Source organism: Podarcis cretensis (genome assembly GCF_951804945.1).
Source record: "Podarcis cretensis genome assembly, chromosome: 17".
Lineage (NCBI taxonomy): Eukaryota > Metazoa > Chordata > Lepidosauria > Squamata > Lacertidae > Podarcis > Podarcis cretensis.
Genome location: NC_137187.1, coordinates 9249109 through 9276952, shown reverse-complemented (window position 1 = coordinate 9276952; position 27844 = coordinate 9249109). Strand labels below are relative to the sequence as shown.

The 27844-nt window shown below is 47.8% G+C and overlaps 2 protein-coding genes and 1 long non-coding RNA gene across 4 annotated transcripts in view; all 3 read right to left on the bottom strand.

Moving 5' to 3' along the window:
• LOC307206610 overlaps positions 1–27844 on the bottom strand; it is an 85647-nt gene that overhangs the window by 34898 nt on the left and 22905 nt on the right. The gene's annotated exons all lie outside the window — the stretch shown is intronic.
• Positions 1–27844, bottom strand: part of LOC307206509 (killer cell lectin-like receptor subfamily B member 1B allele B) — a 44203-nt gene that overhangs the window by 11336 nt on the left and 5023 nt on the right. The window lies entirely within an intron of this gene.
• LOC307206497 (uncharacterized protein) lies at positions 1601–16279 on the bottom strand. 2 transcript variants are annotated; one of them, XM_079959828.1, is made up of 6 exons: positions 16164–16279; positions 15131–15181; positions 6608–6667; positions 5882–5995; positions 2766–3195; positions 1601–1714 (listed from the first exon to the last, which is right to left on the bottom strand). In XM_079959828.1, exons 1-5 carry the CDS (start codon positions 16207–16209, stop codon positions 2807–2809), a joined length of 660 nt encoding a protein of 219 aa, XP_079815954.1. In that variant the 5' UTR covers positions 16210–16279; the 3' UTR covers positions 1601–1714; positions 2766–2806. The 2 variants fall into 2 exon arrangements, with proteins under 2 accessions (XP_079815954.1, XP_079815955.1); XM_079959829.1 differs by lacking the exon at positions 6608–6667.

Below are 27844 nucleotides of genomic sequence, written 5' to 3'. Positions count from 1 at the left end.
GTCATTTGGGTAGCCCAGGACTGCCATACACGCTTACCAAATTTGCACCCCAGGGAGGTCACTTTGGCATAGCTGTCAACTTACAGATTTGAAAATAAGGGACTAGCAGCCTCAAAAATAAGGGATCAGCAGCCAAAATAAGGGATTTTAGTCAACCCGCTGAAATACGAAGTTAAAAGGGACCAGATAATTTGGGAGAGCAGTGCCGGTTTTTAGCCTTTCGTTTCCAGAGGTTGTTGCTCAAGACACCACCTGATGAAACTACAAGCAGCAACCACTTTCGTGCAAAACAAAGTCTAAGCTACAAAGATGCAGCTGCAGTTCTGTATCTTTTCTCTCGTGCTCCATCTGCAGCTTTCAGTTCCATCAGGCGGGGTGGGAGGAAGAGAGGGGTGGGAGGAAATAGCGCCTGAAGTAAACCCGCAGATCAGACCATCTATGCTACTCTACCACTACAAATCTATGGGAGCAGCGCTTGCAGTCCTTCCTCCACTTTCCCCCTCCGGAGAGGGGTGGGCCGGGCAGCCAAGCAACACAGTTGGAGCCTCCCTCCTCCTTGGCTGGCAGGGAGGGAGGGGGAGAAGCTGCTTCATTTGAAACCCGGGAAATTTAAGGGACATTATCAATAAGGGACAGCAGCGGGACACGGCGCTAGGATAAGGGAGTTTCCCACCAAATGAGGGACGGTTGACAGCTATGCACTTTGGTGCTGCTATTGTGGCAGTTTGATGTCACCCCGAAAAGTGCACTCCATTGTCTCTGGAGACCGACGAATGCCCGCAACAACACCACATTCCTGTTTACTCTGGCTCCAGTGCGCTCCCATCACTGGTGTTTGAAGCCATGGGCACATGACATTAGCTACAATCCATAGGTATCTTGTAGCTTCTTGAGAAATATTCCTGTCTGATGTGTTCCCCCTCAAACCAGCTTCCATCCGGTTTGAAAACAGAAGCTACGGTTAAGCTGAGATGTGTACATTTCAGATAGTCATTGCACATACTCTTGACGACAGCTCTGGTGAATAGGAGCTGGGTAGGTGGGTGTGTTTGCATGCGCAATAAATTGAGTAATGAGCATCAGGAGAAGACATCCCCACCCACTTTTCTGGTGTATACAGCGACATAAGAATGTGACTCGAATCGCAGCAAGGAGAACCAACCTCACCATGTTTCAAGCTGCTAGTGTGTACTTAGCCTTGAGGAGGACACAACAGGCTTGTGCCCTGCCAGTCTGAGCCGCTTTTGTGTGTGCCCTTCAAAGGAGTTGGCCAGCCAGGCTCCCCACTGCATGGCTGGGCAAACGGCACAGCATGGCCCCACTTGGCTCCAGTGGGCGGGGGTCACTCTAGCAGTGTGCACAGCCCCCATGGCACACCTACCCACCCCGGGCACCAGCAAGAAATGCTCCACCATTGCTTTCTGGTAGTGTCCAAGCCACCCTCCCATGCTGCTTTTGTTATGATTCGTGTTTTCCATAACATCATCGAGGTGCCCTGAGGGCCTGAGCTTTCACGCAAATATCAAATTAATTCAATGGGCACAAAAGATGAGCATACACGGCTTGAGAATCAGTTGCTAATGCTTCTTTTTTAATCTGGTTAGTTTTTTTTGTTTTTTGTTTTGCTTTTGGAGGAAGCCAATTAAACCTGAAAGGGCGCAGAATTTATTCAGCCGGTCCCACTTGTGGTCCTGCTGTGACATCTATTCGAGTTCTGTGGGGGGAGAAAAGAAACAGGCTGTTTAAGTGGGGTTGGGGGCTCCACCTGGTGTTCAAAGAGCTAGCAAGCAAGTTCTTGGAGAATGGAGCCTCTCTCTGGGCCAAGCAGGAGACGCAAGTGGTGCAAAAGCTGGTCTCCCACCTTTTCGTCAACAAAACTAGAATTATCATTAACTTCTATACTGCTTATATGCCCAAATGGTCAAAACACACTTTCCCACCTCCCACTCCACTGTTTCAGGAAGGGTAGGTGGGGGAATGCAGAATACAGTGGTACCTTGGTACTCAAACGCCTTGGTTCCCAAACGCTGAAAACCTGGAAGTGTTCCGGTTTTTGAACATTTTTCGGAAGCCGAACATCCGATGTGGCTGTCGCCTATTGTTTCTGGGGGCCCCTGCACCAATCAGAAGCTGTGCCTTGGTTTTTGAACATTTTGGAAGTCAAACAGACTTCCAGAATGGATTAAGTTTGGCGCTTTTGTTTTTGCTATTTATTTTGCATTTTTGTTTTTGTAGCTTTTTCGGTTAATTTGTTTTTGTGACTGTGTGGAACCCAGTTCAGCTACTGATTGATTGATTGATTGATTGTGTGACTGCAGAAATGGATAAAAGCCCCCCATCCAAACAATGACTATCAACAGTGCAGGTAAGAAAATAATAATAATTTTATTTTTTTATCATCTACAATACTGTCTTGTTTATTTTATAGTACAGTACATTGATTATTGCTTTCATTTTATGGATCAATGGTCTCGTTAGATAATAAAACTCATTTTAAATTGCTGTTTTGGGGGTTGTTTTTAAAAGTCTGGAATGGATTGATCCATTTTGCATTACTTTCTATGGGAAAGCGCGCCTTGGTTTTGGAATGCTTTGGTTTTGGAATGGACTTCAGGAAAGGATTTAGTTTGAGAACCAAGGTACCACTGTTCCACAATATCAGAGTATTAATAGATATTATTTTCAGCAGATTAGGCACAACATGGCTGCCAGTTTCGACATGGTGGACATGGAACTGGTGCAGAGCAATGCAGGACGCTACTTACCAAAGATGGAGCTTTGGAACAAGCATCAGAGTTTAAGACACTTATTCCCCAAGGTTGTTTCCTTGCAGCATGGGTACGGGTCTCACACACCTCCTCCCACAGCGGGAAATAAGGCAACACTTCAGATCATCTGGGCAGTCTCCATCTTCCCCACATGCTGGAGTGTTGCAGAGATTCCTATGTCCCTTCTTTCCATGGTGATGGTGACCACCTCTTTTCTGCCTTCGTTCTGAGGAGCCAGACTCCTCGGAGGAGGAATGGAACTTGGGTTTCCATTCTGAGAGGACCGACTCCTCAGAAGAGGAATCATGCTTTGGCTTCTTGAATCCCTTTCCTTTCGGACGTGGGCCGTGGTCATGGTGCCCATGGTGATGAGGCCGGAAATTTGGGTTTGGACACGATCCCGGCTTCCCTCCCTGGGTAATACACCCTGTTCAACAAATATATGTGTGTTAACAACTGGAAGGTCATTCCTTTTGTTAAGAAGACGAACAGCTAATGGCTTAAGAAAGATGGTTGGTGTTTTCTCATGGCGAGCTAATGACTGAGCCATATCTCAAGATCTTTCTTCTATGTGCAACAAAGCTTGGAAAGAGACAAGCCATTCAGAGGAAGGTGCTAGATAAAGGTGTGTATTGGGATGAAGAAATAAAAGAAGGAAGTTTTATTTGTTAAAGCAACAATAACAAGCAGAAAGATGGAAAACTCTAGAGATGCAGGGTGTCTTTATCTGGAAATCTGAGTCGAGGTCTTTTTCTACAGAGAAATGTTACAGAATATAGCACTCTGCTTAATGTTTTACCTCGCCTCTGCAGATTGTTATAAACTGGCATTGTAAATCATTGAGAAAGTGGCTGCCTTTGTTGGCTTTGGTTATTTCAGATAATTGTATTCTCTGTGTTTTCATGTCGTTACAAACCCCCTTGGGTGAACTACATCCAAAAGAGTGGCTCATGAGTAATGCTATAGAGAAATAAAATCATACACTGGTAAAATACACCTGTGTAGTGTAACGGTTAATGTGTTGGACTAGGAAATAAGAGGCCAGGGTTCACATCACCCCTCAGCCATGAGGCACACTGGGTAACCTTGGGCCAGTCACTGTCTCTCAGCCTAATCTACCGTATTTTTCGCTCCATAAGACACACTTTTTTCTTCCTAAAAAGTAAGGGGAAATGTCTGTGCGTCTTATGGAGTGAATGCGTGGTCCCTGGAGCCAAATTGCTTAGGGGCAAAAAACAAATCATGCTTCATCGCCACCCGACACACACACACCCCACTATCTTCCCCCCTCCACCTCTTTCCCCCTTTCTTCCCAATGTCTCAACAAATGAAACTGACTTGTAAAAATGTTACGTGGAAAATATATATATATACGAGAGAGAGACATTGCACACACTTTTGTAAATCAAGAAAATCTTTAATAAAAAATAAAATAAAATAAGAAAGAGGGACGTGGGTGTTGAAACAAAGCCGCTGATCGTTTGCCGATCAGGGAGAGAGATAAGGGACTCTAGAGATAAAGGAGGCTGCCTGGGAAGGGGAGGTAAAGACAGCAAACTTGCAAAGGGGGGGAAACAGGAAGACTAAAGCAATAAGGAGAGAAATTAGAAGAAAAGGAGGAGCAAAAAACTGCTCCAGCTAAGGGAAAGACACTAAGGCAAACAAGAGGGAAGGGAGTGTTGAAAGGAAGCAGCTGATCGGTGGGATTGGAAGAGAGATAAGGGATGCTAGCGAGGCTGCCTGGGAGTGGGGAGGTAAGAGCCCATGGATCATCAGGATTTTTACATTGGGTCACTCCAAATTCACCCCAAGTTCACCATCAGATCACATAGCATGTCCATGGCTACAGCCTGCACCAAAAAAATCATGCATTCACTGTTTCCTGGGACTGAAATGGTGCAAAAATGTGTTTACAAAGCACGGATCCACATGGATCCTCAGGATTTTTGCATTGGGTCACCCCAAATTCACCATCAGATGACATGTCTGTAGCCACAGCATGAACCACAAAAATCATACATCCACTGTTTCGTTCAGAATATTTTTTTCTGGTTTTCCTCCTCTAAAAACTAGGTGTGTCTTATGGTCAGGTGTGTCTTATGGAACGAAAAATACGGTGCCTCCCAGGGATGCCATGAGTATAAAATGGGGAGAGGAGAACCCTGGACATTCCCTTGTAGGATATAAATGGTAGGTGGGTGTTTTCAAGCAGCGGTGAAATCATGCATTGTGACTTGCTGTTATTTTTATTGATCCTAGTTTAGTAAACATTTATTGTTATTGTTGACAGTGGATTTCTGTTTAATTATTATTTGCTGATGACGGGATGCAGGTGGCGCTGTGGTCTAAACCACTGAGCCTTGGGCTTGCCAATCAGAAGGTCAGCGGTTCGAATCCCCACGACGGGGTGAGCTCCTGTTGTTCACTCCCAGCTCCTGCCAACCTAGCAGTTCAAAAGCACGTCAAAGTGCAAGTAGATAAATAGGTACCACTCTGGCGGGAAGGTAAACGGCGTTTCCGTGTGCTGCTCTGGTTCGCCAGAAGCGGCTTAGTCGTGCTGGCCACATGACCCGGAAGCTGTACGCCGGCTCCCTCTGCCAATAAAGCAAGATGAGCGCCGCAACCCTAGAGTCGTCCACGACTGGACCTAACAGTCAGGGGTTCCTTTAATTTCAATTGTGTACTATTAAATTCCAACAGATCACTGAATATATTACTATATTTGATAATAGTTGTTCGTTTTACAGATATATTTTTATTATGGCTTTTTTGTATTGGATCAGATTGTTATAAGGTAGGCATGTCCAAAGTCCGTTTTGGGGGCCTAATCTGGCCTGCTGGTCGATTTAATCTGACCCCCATGGCAGTATATGTCCTGGGGTAAAATCCTTTGAAAAGCTCAGCAACCTCTATCCTAAAAAAACAACTTCGGTCGGCCCTCACGCATATTCACTTCATCAAATCTGGCCCTCTTTGAAAAAAGTTTGGGCACCCCTGTAATATAAGGTGTGCAACCTTTGTTGTATATTTTGTTGTTTCTTCAGCTTGTAAACTGCCTTGGGTATAGTAATATAGAAAGCGGAAATGAATGAAACTGTCAAAAAGATGCTCACCAGGTGTTGATGCTGGAGTTGTGGTCTCAACCTTTGCCGTTGTGGTCTCAACCTTTGCCGTTGTGGTCTCAACCTTTGCTGTTGTGGTCTCAACCTTTGCCACTGTGGTCTCACCTAGAGGAACAAAGCAAATAGCAGCTGAAGTGGGGAGGCCATTTTTCTACTGAGAAAATGGTCCTGGGAGGAAAAATCAACCCAACCCAGTCCAGCCCTGGGGTCCTCATCACGCCGCCCCCCCCTTTCTTCCACCCTCCACAGCTGTTATTTGCCAAAACGTGAAGAAAAATATGGGAACACCCATCACAGATCTTGTCTAGTTTGTGTGTCAGGACCAACCTAGGCATTACTTGAGTCAGTCTCTCGATTTAAAAACAGCGATGAGGAAAAGCAGCCTTGGAAGCTTCAACTGAGGCTGAGAAAGGCCAAGAGAGGGGCTGTTTAATAGTTTTGCTTCCGGGTGTTTGTCCACTCAAACTCCCCACACCCAGTTCCTTCCACAGCCATGTTGCAAAGAGAAAACAGGGTTCCTGTCTTTCTGCCTCTTGCAGCAACTGTAACATGCTGTACGATTTTTATTGTATTTTTACAGGCAATCCCTGGACCACTAAAAATGAGGCTCATGGTGGTTTGTGACCCAGGAATGCTCTAAGTCTAAGCCATTTCTCACTGCTGCCCATTCCTTTTATCGATGACATTACATGATGTAGAAGAAATGTGTAGACTCACCGCTTATCACTCCAGTAACTATGATTACAGGTGGTGTGGGTACTGCAGGCTCATCAACATCTGGAGGAAAGGAAAGCATGAAATGGTATTCTATGAGGTTAAACAGATGAATCTGGAATAGTCCTTTCAGGGACATGAAACACTGAATTGCCTTTAAAGGTAGATTAGTAGTATTCTATATGGGAACTCTGTTCTTTAGCCACTGAGAGGTCACTTTTGCACCATCCAGATCAACAATGGTGGCCGTCCTCATTTGTATGCCTTTCTAAGTTAGTGGTTCTGATAGGTGCAACCAAGACAGACCCTCCAAGTGTCTCTATTTTCCAGGGACGGTCTCAGATTTACATAAGCTGTCCTGGTTTCTGATTTGATCCCAGAATGTCCTGCTTTTCCTTAAAAGGTAAAGGGACCCCTGACCATTAGGTCCAGTCGTGGCCGACTCTGGGGTTGTGGTGCTCATCTCGCTTTGCTGGCCGAGGGAGCCAGCCTACAGCTGGTCTTGTGGCCAGCATGACTAAGCCGCTTCTGGAGAACCAGAGCAGCACACGGAAACGCCGTTTACCTTCCTACCGGAGTGGTACCTATTTATCTACTTGCACTTTGACGTGCTTTCGAACTGCTAGGTTGGCAGGAGCAGGGACCGAGCAACGGGAGCTCACCCCATCGCGAGGATTCGAACCGCCGACCTTCTGATTGGCAAGTCCTAGGCTCTGTGGTTTAACCCACAGCGCCACCTGCTTTTCCTTAGGATGACCCTATTTTCATCGGAGAAATGTTGGAGGGTACAGGAGTTATGCAACCCATGAGCCAAGGAGATAAGTAAACTATACAACCTTTAGAAGACATCTGAAGGCAGCCGTGTAAAGAGAAGGTTTTTTTAATGTTTTATTGCGTTTTTATATATGTTGGAAGCCACCCAGAGTGGCTGGGGCAACCCAGTCAGATGGTCAGGGTATAAATAATAAAATTGCTGTTGTTGTTGAATAGGGCGTCCCTATTTTCATCAGAGAAACATTGGAGGGTATGAGAAGAGGTCTTTTCAGGAATAGAACCTTCTGTATTGGAACCCAAGACAGTACACATGTGGTTTTCTAGTCACCCATTCAGGCATTGATCAGACCCAGATCTCAGCTTCAGCAAGGTCATGGCACTAGTGTGCCTTCAGACCATACATATTGAGATGAGAGAGGTTGCTTAGGAATAGGGTTCCAATAATCCACTTCTACGTAGTTAAAGCACCGTGGAATAGCTAAAAACCTAACATTTGACGGGCTACAATCTGGTCTTAATATTAGTTTAATTGCCATGGCTTTGTATCCAGGGCATTGTGGTTTGGTGATGGAGCTGAGAATTTCCTGACAGACAGCCTTGGTCCCACTGTCACAGTCCCTATCTTCCCAACAAAGAGGGAAATGATTAGTGAAATAAACATTTAAGTCAAACCAAGGAGATACTCAATGGCAGAAAAATCTCAGTTCTCCCACACCATCCCAAGGAACAAGAAAAAGCCCAGCTTGGTTTGGCTTCTAAACGTTGTTGTCACCTTAAAGTAAAATAAATGCTGTATTTTATCTCTCAGTGAGAACAGCCACCTTTTCTTTTTAAGAAGCAGTGGCTGTGTGCCTGTTAACAGCTGCAAAAGAGGCATAAATCACCAGGTGATGTTTTCTCCAGTATAGAGATGCACTGATGGTAACTCGTCTACATTTGACGCAGCTGTTAAAATGCTTACTTGTCTCCCTGATTTTTTTTTAAAAAGTTTTCTACTCCAAAAGCTTTCCTAGCCATGCATAAGGCTTCCAGTTTTGTTTTGTTTTCCCATGGCAAGTCAACTACCTGATTAGCTTCCAGTAAAGCTTTTCCTATGATTGTACTGTACCTTGATACCAGGAAATGCTTCACCTGTTAAATTTCTACTGTTAAAGGTGCACAACCTCTTCCCAAAAAAGGTTAGTAATCCCAGTGCTTTTTTTCTTTTTAAAAAAATGTTTAAGGCTATTCTCATTTTCCTACTCATATTGAAACACTGCCCCTCAATGAGGCCAAACTTAGATTCTCAAAATGATTAGGAGTATGCATACCCCTGCATTCCTAAAACACTGAGTAATCCCTATGCACACTTTCCAGGGATGACACACAAACACACACTCTTTCTGAACACCCTCCAGAGATCAACTTGTCAAATGCAGCACTGCCAGTTGGTGGGGGGGGGGGCACCAAAAAAAATCAGCCCAATTTGGGTGTTATGGTTCATAGAATGAATGAAGCAGAAATTAATCTCTGGCTTCTTCCCAACACAACAACTACTAGCGCCTCCTTTCTCTTTAGTACACTTGTGTGTGTCACACAAGTCTAGCAACACCACTGCCTGTGCCTGTTTTGGCTGATCAAGTAAAGCCCGGCCTCATTCCCAGGTGGAACAGGTGAGTCCTAAGTGGATGGGCGGAGCCAAACATAGCTGGGGTCATAAAAGAGGTAGGCAGCAAGGGTGGGTCTCAGGGAGATTCACTTGGATGCTGTTGTACAGGCGGAGTGGGTAGGTAGCTACCTGGGAACTATGTGCTTTCCTGTGTTTACTGTAGATGAGGAATAAAGGTTCTGGGCTTGGTTTGTGAAGGGAGTCTTGGGAAACTGTACGTGCAGCTACTCACACAGAGTCAATTAAGGTTTGGCAGACAGCCAGAAGGCAATCTGAAGGAGTAAGTCTGCCTGGTGATAACAGAGACATGCAGACAGCTCCCTGATTGGTCACGCTCTCTAGTGATAATTAATGGCCTACTAACGGGAATGTGTTAGTTCAGAGTTCAGGGTTCAGAGTTCTGTGTGTCAGTGTAGGAGTTGTGAGTCGTGTAAGAGAGAGCTAGCTAAAGATCCGTGTTCTGTTCCTGTAAATAGTCCACTGTATATAATAAACACCTAACTACAAGTTCCTGGTTCCTGCTTTGTCTATCCTGTCTGCAGCCAAGTCGCCAATTGCTTCTGTGGATTCTGTGGTTACTCTACTAGGTCTGGCTAAGGTGCTGCAACTAGTCAGAAAGTTGCGAAACACCAAATAGGTTTTACCAATAGGGAGAGAGAAAGGTAGATGCTTGTTTCTCTAGAGCCTTGCCTTTGGTTTGGAGCTGTGTTGTACAGTTAAGTGAGTCTGGGGTTGGTGGGTGAAGTGTAGGTGGCGATAATGTGCCATGAGAGGAGAATGGTTTTAATGCATAAATGGCTTTCTCTGGTAGGGCTGTTGGGTAGCATGAAGCAGATGAACTGGGTAGACTTGAGGATGTGGTGAAAGACCCTCACATCTGCACCAAACTCTTAAAGCCCTCTCCACTTTATAAAAAACAGTTCTGGTCTGTCCCTCTGCCTAGGAATCCTGGGAACTGTAGTTTAAGGGTGCAGAGAGAGAGAGAGAGCTGGTCCCTAGCCCACTTGCAGAGCTACTATTCCCAGCACCCTTAATAAACTACAGCTCCCAGAATTCTCTGGGGAAAGCCGGGACTATTTAAAGAGGTATAAGAGGGCTTTTGATGTATGGTGTGGCCTAGGGCCAGTGTGGATGTAAAAGTAAAAAGCCTGCACAATGAACAAACATTTGCCCCATTGTTGCCTCTTAATGGACAGTTGTTCTGTGCTTCCCGCTCCTGTAGGACCCAGCAGAAATAAGCAGGAGAAATACTTTCCAGTGCAGCAAGCTTAGAAAACCTCCACCTGCTGCGCCCTAGCTGCTAAAAGCTAGAAGCTTTCCTTCCCTTTTAACAAAATGGCAACCCTACATGGGGAAGAAAACTGTTTCAGAGACTCCGGTTCCTGATTTGTTGCTGTTCCATGTTTGCTGCTGTTCAGAAGTGTAGCAGCCAATGCTTTTCCCGATAGAGATGCAATGTGTTAAGGCAAAGATTTGCACACTGTAAATGGTTGTGCTATGCAGCACTGCATCTTCAGGGATGGGATGGGGAGACCTGGGTGTGTTGGAAGCTGAGCTGTAAAATGAAGTGTGTTAGTATGTTGTTGCTGCTATTTCTTGACTGGGTGAAAATAGGTGTGGGAGGGTCCTGCAACGACAAGCAGTGGGTAGACCCACAACATAAGCACATTAAACGCACATTGAAAGCACATGACTTGTTATACTGGCTTGAAACCAACACAGTTATTGTCCAGTTTGGGTGTTCTACAGCTCCTATTTTGAAAATACGGTGCTGGTGGTTGTTACCGTTAAAAAATTAATAAGAAACTTTTAAAAAACACAACTTCCGGGTAATAGTCCTTGCTTCCCCACCCCATCACAGAACTGCTCTTCCCAGCACCCTTAAACTCCAGTTCCCAGGCACTGGAGCCAACCCCTAGGGTATGGTTACCAGATTTTTTTCCCCAATGATTCCGGGGACACTTTTTTAAAAAAAAAATGTTCCATGGCTCTACTCTGCAAATGATCAAGCATAGCAGAAACTCAACCCACTGTCTGTCTTGTCCACCATTAATTAAAAAACCCTGCCATGCCACAATTCTTTCCTTCCATTTAGCAAGGCAAGGTTCTTGTTGTCCGTAATCTCCATGTAGGTGAAGAGTTGTCTAATTGCACAGTGTACTAGGAAACATCTGGTGAAAGGGAAGCAAGAGAACTCCAAATTTCCATATCTCCCAAATGGTTTCCTAGCCTGGTCCAGTCCTGTTTCTTAGATACTTGCGGACTAAGCAAAGAGCCACCAATGTCTCCGATTGGAAGGTTGGCCACTTTTCCCATCCACTCCTCCTTCAAGAATATGTCTTTAAAATGACACATGGTTACCAGATTTTTTTTTCAATGAATCCGGGGCCACTTTTTTTTTTTTTTTTTTAAAGCTGAGTAGCAACAGGGAGTCATTAGTGGGGATGGTGAGGCAAAAGACCCTGGGCCCAAACACACATGCATATTTTATAAAGGTGCAAAGCCCTTTTTTCACACCCTGTGAAACATAAATGTGCAACAGCCCGTCCGTGACTCCCAAGCCTTCCCCGATCATCTTCCCCCTTTGTTTTGACAGATCAGGGGAGGCTCGGGAATCACGGGCGGGCGGCCATTGCACAGGAGGGGCCTGCCTGTTAGCGCAGTTTGCTCTGGCTGGCTTCAGGAGCTGCTCGCTGCCATGGTACAGGAAAAATGGCAGGCACCACAGCAATGAGCAGCTCCTGAAGCCAGCCAGAGCCAACTGCGCTAACAGGCTGGCTCCGGGCTGCCGAGGCTGCCGCTGCACGTTTCCCGGGGACAGATTGCAAACCTGGGGACATTCCGGGGACGGAATTTGTCTGGGGACAGATTTGCAAATCCAGGGACTGTCCCCGGGAACATCTGGTAACCCTATCCTAGGGGCTGAGGTCCCTTTGCCCCCCCTAAAATATTTGAGGGGGCCGGAGGGGGCACCCAAAGTTGATGGACACTGCAATTCGAATGATGTTTGTGTGCCATGTCTTGGGGGGCTCCTCAATATTTTGTCCAAGTTGGCCCCCCTGTTCCCAATATTCTTTGAGGGAAGTGATGTGTATGGTGTGTCTCTGCCCAATGTTAGAGTTTTGCTCCAGGTACAACAAACATCTTTTCCCTCTCTTGACACCCTGTCCACCTTCTTCCACAGCTGAGCCATGGCAACTCCATTGAGGAAGCCCACCCAGGCCTCTGGCCTGCGTTCCTCCCTGAACTCTGAGGAGTCATCGCCGGCCCACGTTCCTCCCAGCCGCCGTCGCTCGGATGCCGGTTCCACCAGGGGCCCCCCGCTTCGCAAACAGGCCTCGGCCTCATCCCTCCGCTCTGAGGGACAATCTTGGTGCCGCCGCTCGGAAACCGTCCCCGAACCAGACCCAATCCTGCTCTCTCTGGTGCAGGCCTTGGCCCACACAGGCATCCCGCTTTCTGAGGCAGGCTTCTTCGAGGCTCTCATCACGCGCCCGCTGGGTGTGAGGCGCTTGCTCCCATCCGTGGCCCAGCTCCACCGCAGCGTTCTCCCGGCCTTGCGGCGGCGCCACAAGTCGGGTCTCCGGCAGGTTCTCCACCGCCGCGATACTTTTGTCTTCCTTCATGAGGCGACGACAGGGGACGGGCGGGCCATCCTTGGCATCTCTGTCCTGCCTCTCGACAGGCCTGGGCAGTCTCCGCTGCTCCTGGGTGTGGAGTTCTTGGAGCAGCTGAGCCACCATTTGGTGGCCCGGGCCGTCATGGGCGTTTTGAGCGAAGGGCACATCTTGTCCCACAGGGTGCTGGCTGTGGTCACTTCAGGGAATGCCCACATGATCCAAGCCTTTGCTGCCAACGGGGTTCTGGGCACGGTGTTACCCACTGCCCTTCACATCCCCTGCCTGGCGCACCAGCTGGAGCTCGTGATGGAGCTGTGGCCAGATAAGTTGGAAAGGCTGGTTTCTGTGCTGCACCTCCTGGAGGAGACATTCGGGAGGCGGGCTGCCCTGCGCCACCGTTATGAGCTGTTTCTGAGAGAGCGCGGCCTGGCACTCTCCCTGCCCGTTCCCAGTAGGTGGACTGGGCCAGAGGCTTGGCTGGAGAAGGCCGGCGTCATCGCAGAACATCTCCCCGTCCTGATGGAGTTCGTGGCAGCTGATGAAGAAGAGGGTGCCGCCATGGCCAAACTGCAAGCGCTCCTTGGGTCTGGCAGCGAGGAGTTGGTGGCGGAGGCCACCTTTGCAGCGGAGCACGGGGCAGTCCTCCTGAGCACGGCGCAGTTCCTGCACAAGTTGGGGGAGCCATTAGCGCACCGGGCCTATGGCGAGCTGGAGGCCTTGCGCATTGCCTTCTCTTACCACCTGGACACGGGGTTCGGGCCAAACACCAGGAGGCAGCTGGCCCTGTGCCCACCTCGTTTCGCATCGCAGTTCCGCGAGGTCCTGGCTTGCAGCCTCACCCGCCTGGAGCACTTGCTCAGCTCTCACCCTGCGGTGCCCACATTGAAGGCCGTGCGGGCCCTTGATCCCAAGCAGGTGGGCGCTGTGGGCTGGAGCCAGCTGCTGCAGCAGGAGCAGGCCATCCCTGGGCTGGCAGAGGTGGCAGAGGTGGAGTGGTTCCGCTACCAACAGCTGGCACAGGCGGCTCCTGCAAATGTCTCCCTGTCTCAGTGGTGGGAGGCGCAATCTGAGCAGCTCCCCACCCTGAGCACCCTGGCCCAACGGTACCTCTGGCTGCCACTTTGCATGCCCAAGTCCCCTTTCCTCCCAGGAGACGTACTGAGTGGAGCAGGTGTCGAGGAGGGTTTCACAGACGAGAGTGTTTGCCTGTGGCGCATGCTCAGGTATAACCGCAACCTCTGTTAGCTGGTGACTTCCACCTTTGTCTAATTCTTGCCACTGACCTTGAGTCCCTTTTTGAAAAGCATTGAGAACCCAATTCACAGCTACCCAATTTCACCTCTAGAGTCACAGCCTCTCTTACTCTCTCATCCAAGGAGCACTTGACTTGTTAACTAGAACAGAAGCCACAATCTTGTACGGCAATAAAGCATTTAAGATCTGCATTGAAATGTTTTGTCCTCCTTGCTTTCTCTAAGGAGATGCTAGGAGCATCTAGTATCTGGGATGCAATGTGGGAAACTCTGAGCATTCTCAGCAAGAGGTGGGTGCAGAAGTCCGTCCCAAAGAGGGCCCTGATCCACATCTCCCAGGAGCAATGCCACGTACCCATCGAGGAGGGTAAAAGGTCCTCAGATTTTCCCAGTGCAATCAGAGTCATAAATGGGTAGAGTTGAAGGGACCCTGAGAGTCATCTAGTCAAGAGTGTAGCTCAGCCTAATCCCGAAACTTCATGTATGTATTAGCCAGTTTGATTTTGAGGTACATGTAGCTATGGGCATATGGGCAGGAGAAAGTGTCGCTCCAGCGTCCATATATATTTTTTTTGGGGGGGGGAGGGTCTTGAGCCCACAGCTCCCATCTTTGCTTACCTGCTTCCTCTGCTAAAAAGTAAAATTGCATTTAAAGCAGCCTGAACATTGCCAAATAAGTATTATCAGTGGGAGACAATTAAATCATATGCAGAATTTTAAGAGCCAAAAATCTAGGTATCCAAAAGAATTTTTAAAAATCCTCCCAAATTTGGATTTATTGCAACAAGGGGAAAATACTGGAATGTCTGGGGTAATGATCTCTTGATGCAATGTCCTATAATCTCTCCACAAGCTTTGTGCAAAGATTTTTTTCTTTCTCTTTTTTCCCCCATTGCTGTTCGTTTTTGGTAATCATGCTGACAACATCATTAAAATTGGTTGGTTTGGGGGTTTTTTTTAAAGTCATCCAGCTTATTGGAACAGCACAATATTCTTCCCTTTTATTTATCACCTTCTACCAGCCGAAGGGAGGTTCCCTCTCTCTCCCCTGCTTCCAACTAAGAAGCTGCTTCAGTTGCCAGCTGACCTGGGCCTATGGAGCTCAAAGGGGAGATTCCTGGTCACATCCATTGGCCAGGGGAGTAAGCGGACTGTGTGTGTGTGTGTGTGTGTGTGTGTGTGTGTGTGTGTGTCCCTGTCCCTGTGCATAAATTGTAGAATTTTGTATTACCTCCTCCCAAGTCTTCTTTCTTATCCTCTGGTAGCAAGTCAGGATATACACCTGCAAAATAAAGGAATAAATAACATCTTATTTCACCACTGCTGTTCCTGTGCTGGCCTGGATGTAGTCATTGTATATTGACGCAGCTGCTCAATTTTGGGGGGGACGGGGTGGCAGCTGTTATTCTCTCTCACCTCCCTGCCCTGCCAAATGCAGGATGCATTTTTGTTTTTTTAAAAAAGAATAAAGCTTTCTCACTGAGTGGCATGCTTAGTTCAAAGATAAAAGGGTAATTAGGCCAGGGCGAAACTAGGCTTTATTTCATCCAGGTCGGGGACGCAGTTTGGCACCCCCTTTCTTGCACACACATTTGTGTAAAAAAGGTAAAGGACCCCTGGATGGTTAAGACCAGTCAAAGGCGACTATGGGGTTGCAGCACTCATCTTGCTTTCAGGCCGAGGGAGCCGGCGTTTGTCCACAGACAGCTTTCCGGGTCATGTGGCCAGCATGACTAAACCACTTCTGGTGCAATGGAACACCGTGACAGAAACCAGAGAGCACAGAAATGCCATTTACCTTCCCGCCGCAGCAGTACCTATTTATCTACTTGCACTGGTATGCTTTCAAACGGCTAGGTTGGCAGAAACTGGGATAGAGCAACAGAGATTCATTCCGTCGTGTGGATTTGAACTGCCGACCTTCTGATTGGCAAGCCCAAGAGGCTCAGTGGTTTAGACCACAGCACCACCCACATTTGTGTACACACATGTGCATACCCATGTGTTCTACCTGTGATTGTCATATCCCTTGAAAATTATCTGCTGAATCTATAAATCTCCTCCACTTAAAGCCTTGTGACTGAGGTGAGATACAGATTTTTGACCAGTGGTCTTCGACCTGTGATAGCCCTTTCATACATGCTAACCATCACTTGCCACTAATCAAGAATGTGCCAGCTACATGTGTTATCTTCAAGTGCTGAACAAGGTCTGCATGAACCAGCCCTCTGGTCCCTGAAGCGCCACTAATTCTACGGACTTACCTGCAACTAAGAGTAGGAAAGATGCTAGGAACAGAATCCTGGCCATCTTGAAGGGGAGCAGGAGTTTCTCTAGCTCTCTGCATCAGTTCCATTTCTTTATATATGCATCGCACTCAATGGTTGCAGCAACACCCTCTGACATTAAGCATCTGTTTAATTGCATCATTTCTGGAAGGTCGTCTCTCTGCATCGCTGCGTCTTATTTCCATCTGCTCACCTGGCAAATGGTCTATAATCCTGTGATGTTCCCTGGCATGACGGACAATGGTTTCAGGTGTTGCAGCAAGGTACAAACTGTTCATTAAAATCAAATTATAGCAGGGTCATTGGCCCTCTGGCAGGACTGCTTGCTCAAAGGTCAGTTATTTTGGATCAAGTGGTAAATTATTCCTTGTTTCTCTGGCACACAGCTAAGGGATCCCCAAGCCACAGTAATTAACAGACGCCAGTTCTAGGCTCCATATGTGTGGCACAGTGATTTAATTACGATAATTGCCCTTGGCTTCTTCCTTACCTCGGGGTATGGGTTCAAATCCAGATTCCAGCGGATGTGGGACAAATCGTAGCTTGCAGGTGTGTGCATAATACCTCTGGTATCTCCAGTATAAAGATATAAATATGAAGCCACACTGCTAGTCCCTGAGTCAGAGGTGGGGGACCTGTGGCTCCCCAGCTGTTGCTGAACCACAACTCCCCTCATCCCTGACTATTGGCCATGCTGACTGGGGCTGATGGGAGCATCTGAAGGGTCAAAGGTTCCCCATACTTGCCCTAAGCCTAGTCTTGTCCCTTCTGACTCCGGGGTCTTTCTCATTCTTGCTACGTGAGCTCCTTTTAAGATTTAACGGCTGAAATTTGGACCTTCTATGTGCAAAAAAGGTCCGTATAGTAAAAGCTATGGTTTTCCCAGTAGTGATGTATGGAAGTGAGAGCTGGACCATAAAGAAGGCTGATCGCCGAAGAATCGGTGCTTTTGAATTATGGTGCTGGAGGAGACTCTTGAGAGTCCCATGGACTGCAAGAAGATCAAACCTCTCCATTCTGAAGGAAATCAGCCCTGAGTGCTCACTGGAAGGACAGATCGTGAAGCCGAGGCTCCAATACTTTGACCAGCTCATGAGAAGAGAAGACTCCCTGGAAAAGACCCTGATGTTGGGAAAGATGGAGGGTACAAGGAGAAGGGGACAACAGAGGACGAGATGGTTGGACAGTGTTCTCAAAGCTACAAACATGAGTTTGACCAAACTGCGGGAGGCAGTGGAAGACAGAAGTGCCTGGCGTGCTCTGGTCCATGGGGTCACAAAGAGTTGGACACGACTAAATGACTAAACAACAACAATGTGCAAAAACATGTGCTCTCTATCTCGCTTTCTCACTCTGAGCTACAACCTCTCCCATGTTGTGAGGCTAGAAAAGACTCCCTTGGCTTCTGAAAAGCTGCCACCAATCAGACTGGGAATCTAACCTGCATTCGTTTTGGACTACAACTCCCATTATCCCTAATCATCGTCCATGCTGGCTGCAGAAGATGGGGGGGATTGTAGTTTGCCACATGTGGCCTATGGCAACTTCATACCTTCTTGAATATAAGTGGACCTGACTTCAGGTTAGTTTATGTGGCCTCGTGTCACAGGATTTGGCTCCTACCAACAACCTGAAGCTCATAGGTCTTCCACGTCTCTCCATTTTAATCTTCACTAAATGTTCTCAGCCCAAAAGATACTCATGTGCATATCTCCGACTCCTTTTGCTAGCGCAAAATGTCCCTTGCACCACCCTTTTACGGTTTGGCCGGGCAGATACCCAGATCCTTTGCCATTTTGCAAAGGGACACCACCTGGCCACAATTCAGTCTTGCCAAATGTTAAAGGTAATGCATGGCTAATGAACCAAGATACTTTAAATAATCCATCGCTACGTGATTTAATGCTCTGGTGAACAGATCACTTTTATCTTGATAACCTAATCAAAGCAGTACATTTTTTATATATAAAAAAACAAAACCAGGCACTGTGTATTGAGAAAGTTGGGAGTGTCACAGAAAATGAGAGTTTATGATGCCTGCTAGTAGAAGGAAAGGAGAAGCAGGTGGAGTCAGGAATTTGCCAGTATGGACTCATTGTAATCGTCATGGCGTTTTTTAAAGGAACTGTGAATCTTTTAGATGAACTGTAAAACTTTCCACTCTGAGCTGGCTTTCAGTGGCCAAGGTTAAGTAACTTGGGTGGTCATTTTCATTTGACTGGGGTGTGTGTTTTAACTCTTCCCTGTTTATAGGTGAGGTAGGCAGTTCTGCAATGGTTCCATATGTTGCGCACCACTCTGATCTTTGAGCAGTGCGAGATGCCAGGAGCTTAACCCAGGGCTCGTGTCTCCTTTGGAATAAGGCACAGTGGAGCCCGGTGTCTGTACGATATATGGTTTATTTGCAGATATATACAACCTGGCACTGTGGGTTAAACCACAGAGCCCAGGGCTTGCCGATCAGAAGGTCGGCGGTTTGAATCCCCGCGACGGGGTGAGCTCCCGTTGCTCAGTCCCTGCTCCTGCCAACTTAGCAGTTTGAAAGCATGAAGTGCAAGTAGATAAATAGGTACCGCTCTGGCAGGAAGGTAAACGGCGTTTCTGTATACTGCTCTGGTTCACCAGAAGCGGCTTGGTCATGCTGGCCACATGCCCCGGAAGCTGTATGCCGGCTTCTTCGGCCAATAAAGCGAGATGAACGCCGCAACCCCCGAGCCGTCCACGACTGGACCTAATGGTTAGGGGTCCCTTTACCTTTACCTTACAGTCTGAGCCTATGGTAATAATAATAATAATAATAATAATAATAATAATAATATATTTGTACCCCGCCCATCTGGCTGGGTTTCCCCAGCCACTCTGGGCAGCTTACACAAAGACCAAAAATACACTAAGATGTCACACATTAAAAACTTCCCTGAACATGGCTGCCTTAAGATGTCTTCTGAATATCAGGTAGTTGTTTATCTCTTTGACATCTGATGGGAGGGCGTTCCACAGGGCGGGTGCCACCACCAAGAAGGCCCTCTGCCTGGTTCCCTGTAGCTTTGCTTCCCGCAATGAGGGAACCGCCAGAAGGCCCTCGGCGCTGGACCTCAGCGTCCGGGCAGAATGATGGGGGTGGAAACACTCCTTCAGGTATACTGGGCCAAGGCCATTTAGGGCTTTAAAGGTCAACACCAACACTTTGGAGGGATTCACAGCATTAACAGAGAGCCAGTGTGGTGTAGTGGTTAAGAGCGGTAGTCTTGTAATCTGGGGAACCGGGTTCGCATCTCCGCTCCTCCACATGCAGCTGCTGGGGGACCTTGGGCCAGTCACACTTCTCTGAAGTCTCTCAGCCCCACTCAACTCACAGAGTGTTTGTTGTGGGGGAGGAAGGGAAAGGAGAATGTTAGCAGATTTGAGACTCCTTAAAGGGAGTGAAAGGCGGGATATCAAATCCAAACTCTTCTTTTTCTTCTTCTTCTTCTAACACCTCAAGAGGAACTTATTTCTCCCATACCCACAGCCTTGGATTCCAGAAGAAATCAGGCATGGCTCTGTCTCTCAGCTGCCCAGCCTGATTCATCCTGCTTCTGGTTTCCAGCTCACAAAACTAAACTCTGTTAGTCTTTCCAACGAACAGTCAGACTGTGTCCAGCTAACCATGCCCATTTACCCTCTGGCACAGAACCACTTCCTTTGTTACCTTAAAGATCCATGCTTAGTGGGCCATTACCAGACTGGCCTGTCTATTCCAGCAATTGAATCCGAGCTGGATCCGGGAATTAGAATGGCGGCTCAGGCATACAGTCTACCCCCTCTTAACGCATAACACTTCCTCTCCACAAAAGAACAAGGCATCTGTCCCCAGATGTACAAACAAACAGTGGAATATAGATTCCCTGTAGAAAAATAATCAAGGCATTAGAACACACATCCTCAAAAAGTCATAACACATCCATGGGCTGGAGCCTTGGGTGAGAGCAAGAAAAGGATGTGCCAAACTTTCAGGGTGATGCACACATAAAGGGATAACCCTCCATTGCTCATTGGAGCCAGTGTGGTGTAGTGGTTAAGAGCGGTGGACTCGTAATCTGGGGAACCGGGTTCTTGTCTCTGCTCCTCCACATGCAGCTGCTGGGTGACCTTGGGCTAGTCACACTTCTCTGAAGTCTCTCAGCCCCACTCACCTCACAGAGTGTTTGTTGTGGGGGAGGAAGGGAAAGGAGAATGTTAGCCACTTTGAGACTCCTTCGGGTAGTGATAAAGCGGGATATCAAATCCAGACTCTTCTTCATACAGGATTTGTGTTTCCTTTTGGGAATGAGGCATAGCAGAGGCTATAGTGTCTATGATATACAGTGGTGCCTTGGCTCTCAAACGCTTTGGTTCTCAAACTTGGAAAACCTGGAAGTAGGTGTTCCGGTTTTCAAATGTTTTTCGGAAGCTGAACATCCAATTGGCTATTGTTGGCTATTGTTTCCAGGGCCCGTGCACCAAGCAGAAAAGCTGCGCCTTGGTTTTCGAACATTTCGGAAGTCAAATGGACTTCTGGAACTGATTAACTTTGGTGCTTTTGTTTTTGCTATTTATTTTGTGTTTTTGTTTTTGAGGCTTTTTTGATTAATTTGTTTTTGTGACTGTGTGGAACCCAGTTCAGCTACTGATTGATTGATTGATTGATTGATTGACTGATTGACTGATTGACTGATTGACTGATTGACTGATTGACTGTGGAAATTGATAAAAGCCCCCCATCCAAACAATGACTATCATCAGTGCAGGTAAGGGGAAAAAATTAATTTTATTTTTTATCATCTACAATACTGTCTTATTTATTTTATAGTGCAGTACATTGATTATTGCTTTCATTTTATGGATCGCTAGTCTTGTTAGATAGTAAGATTCATGTTAAATTGCTGTTTTAGGGGTTGTTTTTAAAAGTCTGGAACAGATTAATTTGTTTTGCATTACTTTTTATGGGAAAGTGTACCTTGGTTTTGGAACGCTTTGGTTTTGGAATGGACTTCAGGAAAGGATTTAGTTTGAGAACCAAGGTACCACTGTATGGTTTATTTGGACATATATACAACCAGAGCCTACGATGGAGGGGTTTCACAACATTGACACCCCAAAAGGGTATTGTTTCTCGTATAGCCACAGAAAGGGACGTGGGTGGCGCTGTGGGTAAAACCTCAGTGCCTAGGACTTGCCGATCGTATGGTCGGCGGTTCGAATCCCCGCAGCGGGGTGAGCTCCCGTTGTTCGGTCCCTGCTCCTGCCCACCTAGCAGTTCGAAAGCACTGGGACCGCTTTATAGCGGGAAGGTAAAACGGCGTTTCCGTGTGCTGCGCTGGTGCTGGCTCACCAGCTGCAGCTTCATCACGCTGGCCACGTGACCCGGAAGTGTCTTCGGACGGTGCCAGCTCCCGGCCTCTTGAGCGAGATGAGCACGCAACCCTAGAGTCGGACACGACTGGCCCGTACGGGCAGGGGTACCTTTACCTTTACCTTTACCTTGATGTAAGAAGACCTGGGACAGTCTCTTTCTCTGCTTGTTTCTAGGTCACATCACAGCAAAACTCAACTCTATACTTCAAACTAAGAGTTGAAGTACGGGCCCCACTTATTTCCATCTAGCACAGATTCCCCTTTCCTTTGTTCTCTTAATATCCAGGTGATCACCTCAACAGGAAGCTAACCTGGCTTGATTAGCTTTTCACCCTTGCTGGATCCAGGGATTAGAGGTGTCCATCATCTACAAACTCATAACAACACATTTTTATTGCATATAGCAGTGTTTCCTAAACTTGGGTCTCCAGCTGCTTTTGAACTACAGTTCCCATCATTCCTGGCCACTGATCCTCCTAGCTAGGGATGCTGGGAGTTGTAGTCCAAAAGCAGCTGGAGACCCCAGTCTGGGAAACACTGGCTTATAGTCTAATAATGATTTATTGAAGCTGTTGGGAGGGATTTTCAGCAAGATCTGGAGGGTCAAAGGTTCCCCACACCTGATCTTGCCCGATAACTTCTGCATTCATATGGAGCTGTTCTCCAGGATTGCAGACTGATCTACCTGGAAAGGCATGCGGTTCAATGCGCTAAGCGTATGCTCTGCCACGCTTTATGTGCACATGTGCTTTGCCACCACGATAGGCTTCCTCCCTGGTCTTTCTCAGATGGAATAGTATTGTCCAATGCAAGTTCAGGGATAATATACTGTTACCAGATGGATCCCAATCTTTTTTCTCTCTTCTCCTTCCCAGAACACCTTGCAAAAAACTTTCCTGCCACTACAAACCAGTGCCGGATTTATGTATAAGCCAAACTAGCTATAGCTTAGGGCCCCACTCTCTTGGGGGCCCCCCAAAAAATTAAAGAAGAAAACCCTGGGTGTACATTTCCAAAATATAAGATAAAAAACAAATAAAATAAAACCTACATACAGGAACAGTGTTTTGTGTTGTGTAGACTCTATGATGTAAATCATGGGCCCCGCCTGCTCCCTAAAATATCACTGGTTTGCTCATTTCTAAATATATGGTGCCTACATTCTGCATGGACTGGTTGCATGGAAACATGTACAAATGGCTTTAGATACCTCTTAGGTCCATAAATTACCACATAGCATATATGCAACACAAAAAACAGCGACAATTTGTTGTTGAGAAAGGACAGCTGGACATATAAAGGGCCCGTTACCTTCAGTAGCTTTGGGCCTCATCAAACCTAAATCCGGCCCTGCTCCAAACACACACACACCCCCATCAGCTTGGCACCATCTTTCTCCCCAGGCCAAAGGATTCCTCTCAGATGGCCCATGAATTTCGTGGTGGGGTTTTTAGCAAGAGACTAACAGGGCTGCCCTCTCTGGAATTGCAAAATGTTGTATTTCAGGCTGTGATGTGACCATTGGCCAGTAGGCAGCGCTGTTGGGTCAAATTGCATTGTACAGGAGAGGAACACTGTTCACAGATTAGCGAGAGAATTTCCAAAGAAATGTGGTGAGCTCACCCCCATGTACCCCAAAATGAAGCATAGCTGTCAACCTTCCCCTTTTTTTGCGGGAAATTCCCTTATTCCAGTGCCGTTTCCCACTGCTATCCCGGATTGTTAGATATCCCGTAGACTGATTCCTTATTTTCAAATCTGAAAGTTGACAGCTATGAAATGAACGTGCAAGCCTTGGGTGCTGGAAAAATGTCTTTGTCAGATATCTAGCAGAATAATTTCCACCTGAAGCAGGTGTGCCAACTCTAGGGGACGGAGGTGTCTTCAGCCCCCTCAATATTAGACTACAGTACAGGGACCGGCGCCAGGGTTTAAATGAAATGAAAAATAAGATTGCGGGTTTGAGTTGTAGCTGGGTGAACTGAGGAGTCTTTGCCCCCCAATAAAATATTTGGGGTGGTTGGAGGGGCCCCAAAGTATTGCCATTAAAATGGTGTGCGTGTGATTGAATGTGTGGGGCGGGACTTACACCACGCCCCCTATATTTTATTCAAGTTGGCACCCCTGGGTATGCCTGAGGTCCTTTGCACATGCTCAGGAGCATTATCTCACTGATTTTTCATGACTACTCTTCATCTATCCCTTGGGTCCTGAAGGGACAGACATTACAGGCTTTGAGGCTGCGTTGCCTGAAGAAAGCCAGCAGAGAATGCAAAGAGAGCTTGCTATGCTAAAAGCATGCGTACATGCATCACTTTTGCCCAGTTTGGAGGGCGTAAAGTCAGCAAGGGCTGCCTGGGAGGTGCTGAGAAGTTTGTGTGAAACCTCAGCAGGAGGCCAGGGCCCTGAAGGAGTCATGCAGAGCCTGGAAATGGCTGTAGCCCCAGTCCCTGAGGTGCAAGTCGGGGGGGCTGAGAATTCCAAAGGCAAGTTTCAAAAGTTTTCCACTGTGAGTGCTGAAGTGAAACGCAGTTTCAGCGAGGGCAGGGCTGGCACAGAGTGCTCTTCCGGAAGCAGGGGGGCCAGGCCAGCTGAAAGGAGCCCTGGGCAGTATTTTTCCACTGGGGATCGTCGTCATGCAAAGTCTGGAAGGCGGCGGAGAGCTAGACGCTTCAAGGTCGGCCACATGGACAAAGTGAAGATAAGGCCTAAAGAGTCGCGTGGGAACGCAGAGGCCAGGCCGGTCTCCAAGGCAACGGAGGAGGCTACTTCTACGGAAGCTGCCAAGGTCCTGAGCAAGGGGGAGTTGGTTGCCGTGACAACCAGACAGAACTGCTGCAAAAGCCCAAAGAGAGGGGGCAGCGATACGTTTGTTGCCAGTATGGCTTTGTTTGAGGACAGCTCTGAGAGACACACTGATTTTCGTTTTTTAATCGACTCAGGAGCTAACTGCCACCTGATCCCAGAGACCCCTGCAGTCGAGATGTGGAATTGCACGGCAATTCTGGCTGAAAAAACTGTTCAGTTTGCAAGTGGGGCAAAGAAAAATGTGACTAAAATTGCAAATGTGTTGTTTTCTGTTTTGCAGGAGCAGATGGAAGTTTGCATTGTGCCAGGAGTGCAACACTGTATTTTATCTGTGCCTTATTTGTTGAAAAAGGGGTTTAAGGTTTGCTTTGAACACGATGTTTGTACAATCTCCAAAGGAGGGAAGCAACTGGTCAGAGTTGCAAAGGGGCAGAATGATCTCTTCATTCTTAAAACGTCTCTGGAGGGTGAGGGGAAGGTTGAGAAAGCACAAGCCCTGCGTGCTACAGTTCCCACTCATGTTTCATGTTCGTGTGTGTGGCATAAGAAGACAGCCCATGCCTGTCTTGAAGAACTACAGGTGCTACCTGAGGTTTCCAAAGGCTGTAGAATTGAAGAATGTGCAAGAGTCCTAGATTGTCAGGCTTGCAGACAGGCAAAGGTAAGAGGGTGCAGTTACCCCAGGGTGGAGAGGGTAACCACAAAACCTTTTGATCTTGTGCACATAGATCTGTTGGGTCCCATGAAGGAACCAAGTTTGGGAGGGGCCAGGTTTCTGCTGACACTGCAGGATGATTTTTCGCAGAACACCTGGACACATGGTCTCAAATCCAAGGAAGATGCAGCACAGCTGATTAGTCGTTGGATTGAGGAGGTGGAACTAATGTTCTCCACCAGAGTCAGGGAAATTGCTAGTGACAGAGGTTCACAGTTTACTGGGTCTGCTTTGCAGAAGTTCTTTCACAAGAAAGGGATAAGTCACACAGTGACTTCTCCTCAACAGAGGGGGGTGGCAGAGCTAAGAAGTGAGGCTCTGGTTAAAGCTGCACAGGTGATGCTGTCAGATTCTGGGTTATCTCCGAAGTTTTGGATGGAGGCAGTTAAATATGTGAGCTTCACCTGGAATCGGTCCTACAATTCAGTGGTAGGAGACACACCGTTTTTCATGCTTCACGGGAGGAAGCCACAGGTTCACTTCCTCCGTGCGTTCGGATCAACGGCCTCGCTGCTGGTGCCTGAAGCTTTGCGAGGGCCAGGTGAACCCAAGTTCCAGAAAATGATCTTCTGTGGGTATGAGCCAACGGCTCGTGCATGGAGGTTTGCGTACCCGTCAGGTGATCAGAGTAAGCTGCTGATCAGTAAACACGCTGAGTTCTGTAAGCAGGAGGAAAGGTCAAAGACCCCTGCCAGACGCGATATTCTTTCAGAATGTCTTTCCGATTCAGAGCAGGAAGGTTCTGATGAGGAGGAAGGAGAGCCAGGGGCTGAGTCTGCTGATGACGATCAGCTCACTGACCAAAGTCAGGAGCAGGATGGGGCATCTCCGCAAGTTGTAAAAAGGGAGCCCAAGAGTGAGCCTAGTTCTCCTGTGAGGGTAATTCCAAAGGTTCGAAGACGCGTTAAGTCAGAGGGGGAATCCCAGGATGCAAAGGACACACCTGCTGACCACAGTGAGTCAGAGGCAGTGCCTGAGTTTGTGCCCAGGAGGTCCAGTCGCACAACGCAGGGAATTCCACCTGAGAGGTATCAGGCAACAGGTGCGTGGGTAAGTTTCGCACAGTGCGAATCTAAGAGTTGTGAGGATGTTCCACAGATGCCTGACAGGGACGCCAGGAGAGGGCGCAAGGCATTGGGGAAGGGATTGATCTCACAGAGGTCTGCTAAGGTACATCCACAGGTCTTGTCAGAATGCTCTGCAAGAGGGGGTGTTGGGGTTCAGAACTTACTGGGTTAATGTTTGTTCTGAGTGTGCCTCCCATTCTGACGTGGGAAAGGAGGGAGGAGCTTGTTGTTCTCTCTTTGTCTCTGAGAGAGGACGCCATGAATGCTAGCAGTCCAGGAGGAGTTGGGAAATGCTGAGCTGTAAATATTTGCTGCAATAAAGAACTGATGGAATTTGGACATACACAGTGCTTGGTGTTTGTCTGGATCTGAAGCAGACTGCAACGGTTTTGATCCGCTGTGTTTACTCTGCAAGGCGAAACCGGAGAAGAAGAAGGTCTGAGAGCAGCTTGGCTGGGAAGCGTGCCGGACCGCGTTATGCTGGGGCTAATTGGGGCCATAAAGTAATTAGCTGGCCAGTGCAATTAAGATCTTATCAGTATTTCACAATCTACACTGGCTCAGGAAAAAGTCTTAACACCCCTTTTTGCCACAACTGGCAACCTGGATGCCTCTGGAAAGGTCGCAAACAAGCCAGAAAGGCAACAGCCGGCCCCTGTTGCTTGCCCTCTACCCTCTAACACTGAAATAGATGCTGTTCCTGAACATGGAGGCTCTATTTAGCTGTCATTTATTTAGCTACTTATTTGAAGCACAGATACGCTGCCTTCCCGAGGCAACAAACATAAAAAAGACATAAAAGCCTAAGACCCACGTACCTACGGGACCGCCCAGTGGCTTAGCGTGGGTTATCAGCACCCGGGGCAAGGCAAGTAATTTGAGCCCCCTAACCCTAACCCTGGCGTTCTCTGGTCCATGGGGTCACGAAGAGTCGGACACGACTAAACGACTAAACAACAACAACAACCCCCCTAACCCCCAGATGTTGCGCCCGGTGCGGCCGGCCCCCCCTGCACCCCCCACGCTACGCCACTGGGACCGCCTCTCCTGGTATACCCCACGGAGGACCTTAAGGTCCACAAATGACAACATTTTGGAGGTCCCAGGTAGCGAGGTGGTTGGACTGGTCTCAACTAGGGCCAGGGCCTTTTCAGTACTGGCCCCGACTTGGTGGAACGCTCTATCACAAGAGACTCCCTGGAAAAGACCCTGATGTTGGGAAAGATGGAGGGCACAAGGAGAAGGGGACGACAGAGGACGAGATGGTGGGACAGTGTTCTCGAAGCTGCCAGCATGAGTTTGACCAAACTGCGGGAGGCAGTGGAAGACAGAAGTGCCTGGCGTGCTCTGGTCCACGGGGTCACGAAGAGGCGGACACAACTAAACGACTAAACAACAACAACAACCCTAACCCCCAGATGTTGCGCCCGGTGCGGCCGGCCCCCCCTGCACCCCCCACGCTATGCCACCGGGACTGCCTCTCCTGGTATACCCCACGGAGGACCTTAAGGTCCACAAATGACAACATTTTGGAGGTCCCAGGTAGCGAGGTGGTTCGACTGGTCTCAACTAGGGCCAGGGCCTTTTCAGTACTGGCCCCGACTTGGTGGAACGCTCTATCACAAGAGACTCCCTGGAAAAGACCCTGATGTTGGGAAAGATGGAGGGCACAAGGAGAAGGGGACGACAGA

Bases quoted from the DNA above. Each gene is read 5' to 3' on its own strand.
- LOC307206497 (XM_079959828.1), bottom strand. From the start codon at position 16,209: ATGGCCAGGATTCTGTTCCTAGCATCTTTCCTACTCTTAGTTGCAG. The intron at 15,182-16,163 runs GTAAGTCCGTAG...TTTATTTTGCAG, and splicing joins TTTCCTACTCTTAGTTGCAG to GTGTATATCCTGACTTGCTA. The intron at 5,996-6,607 runs GTGAGTCTACAC...TTGTTCCTCTAG, and splicing joins AGTTACTGGAGTGATAAGCG to GTGAGACCACAGTGGCAAAG.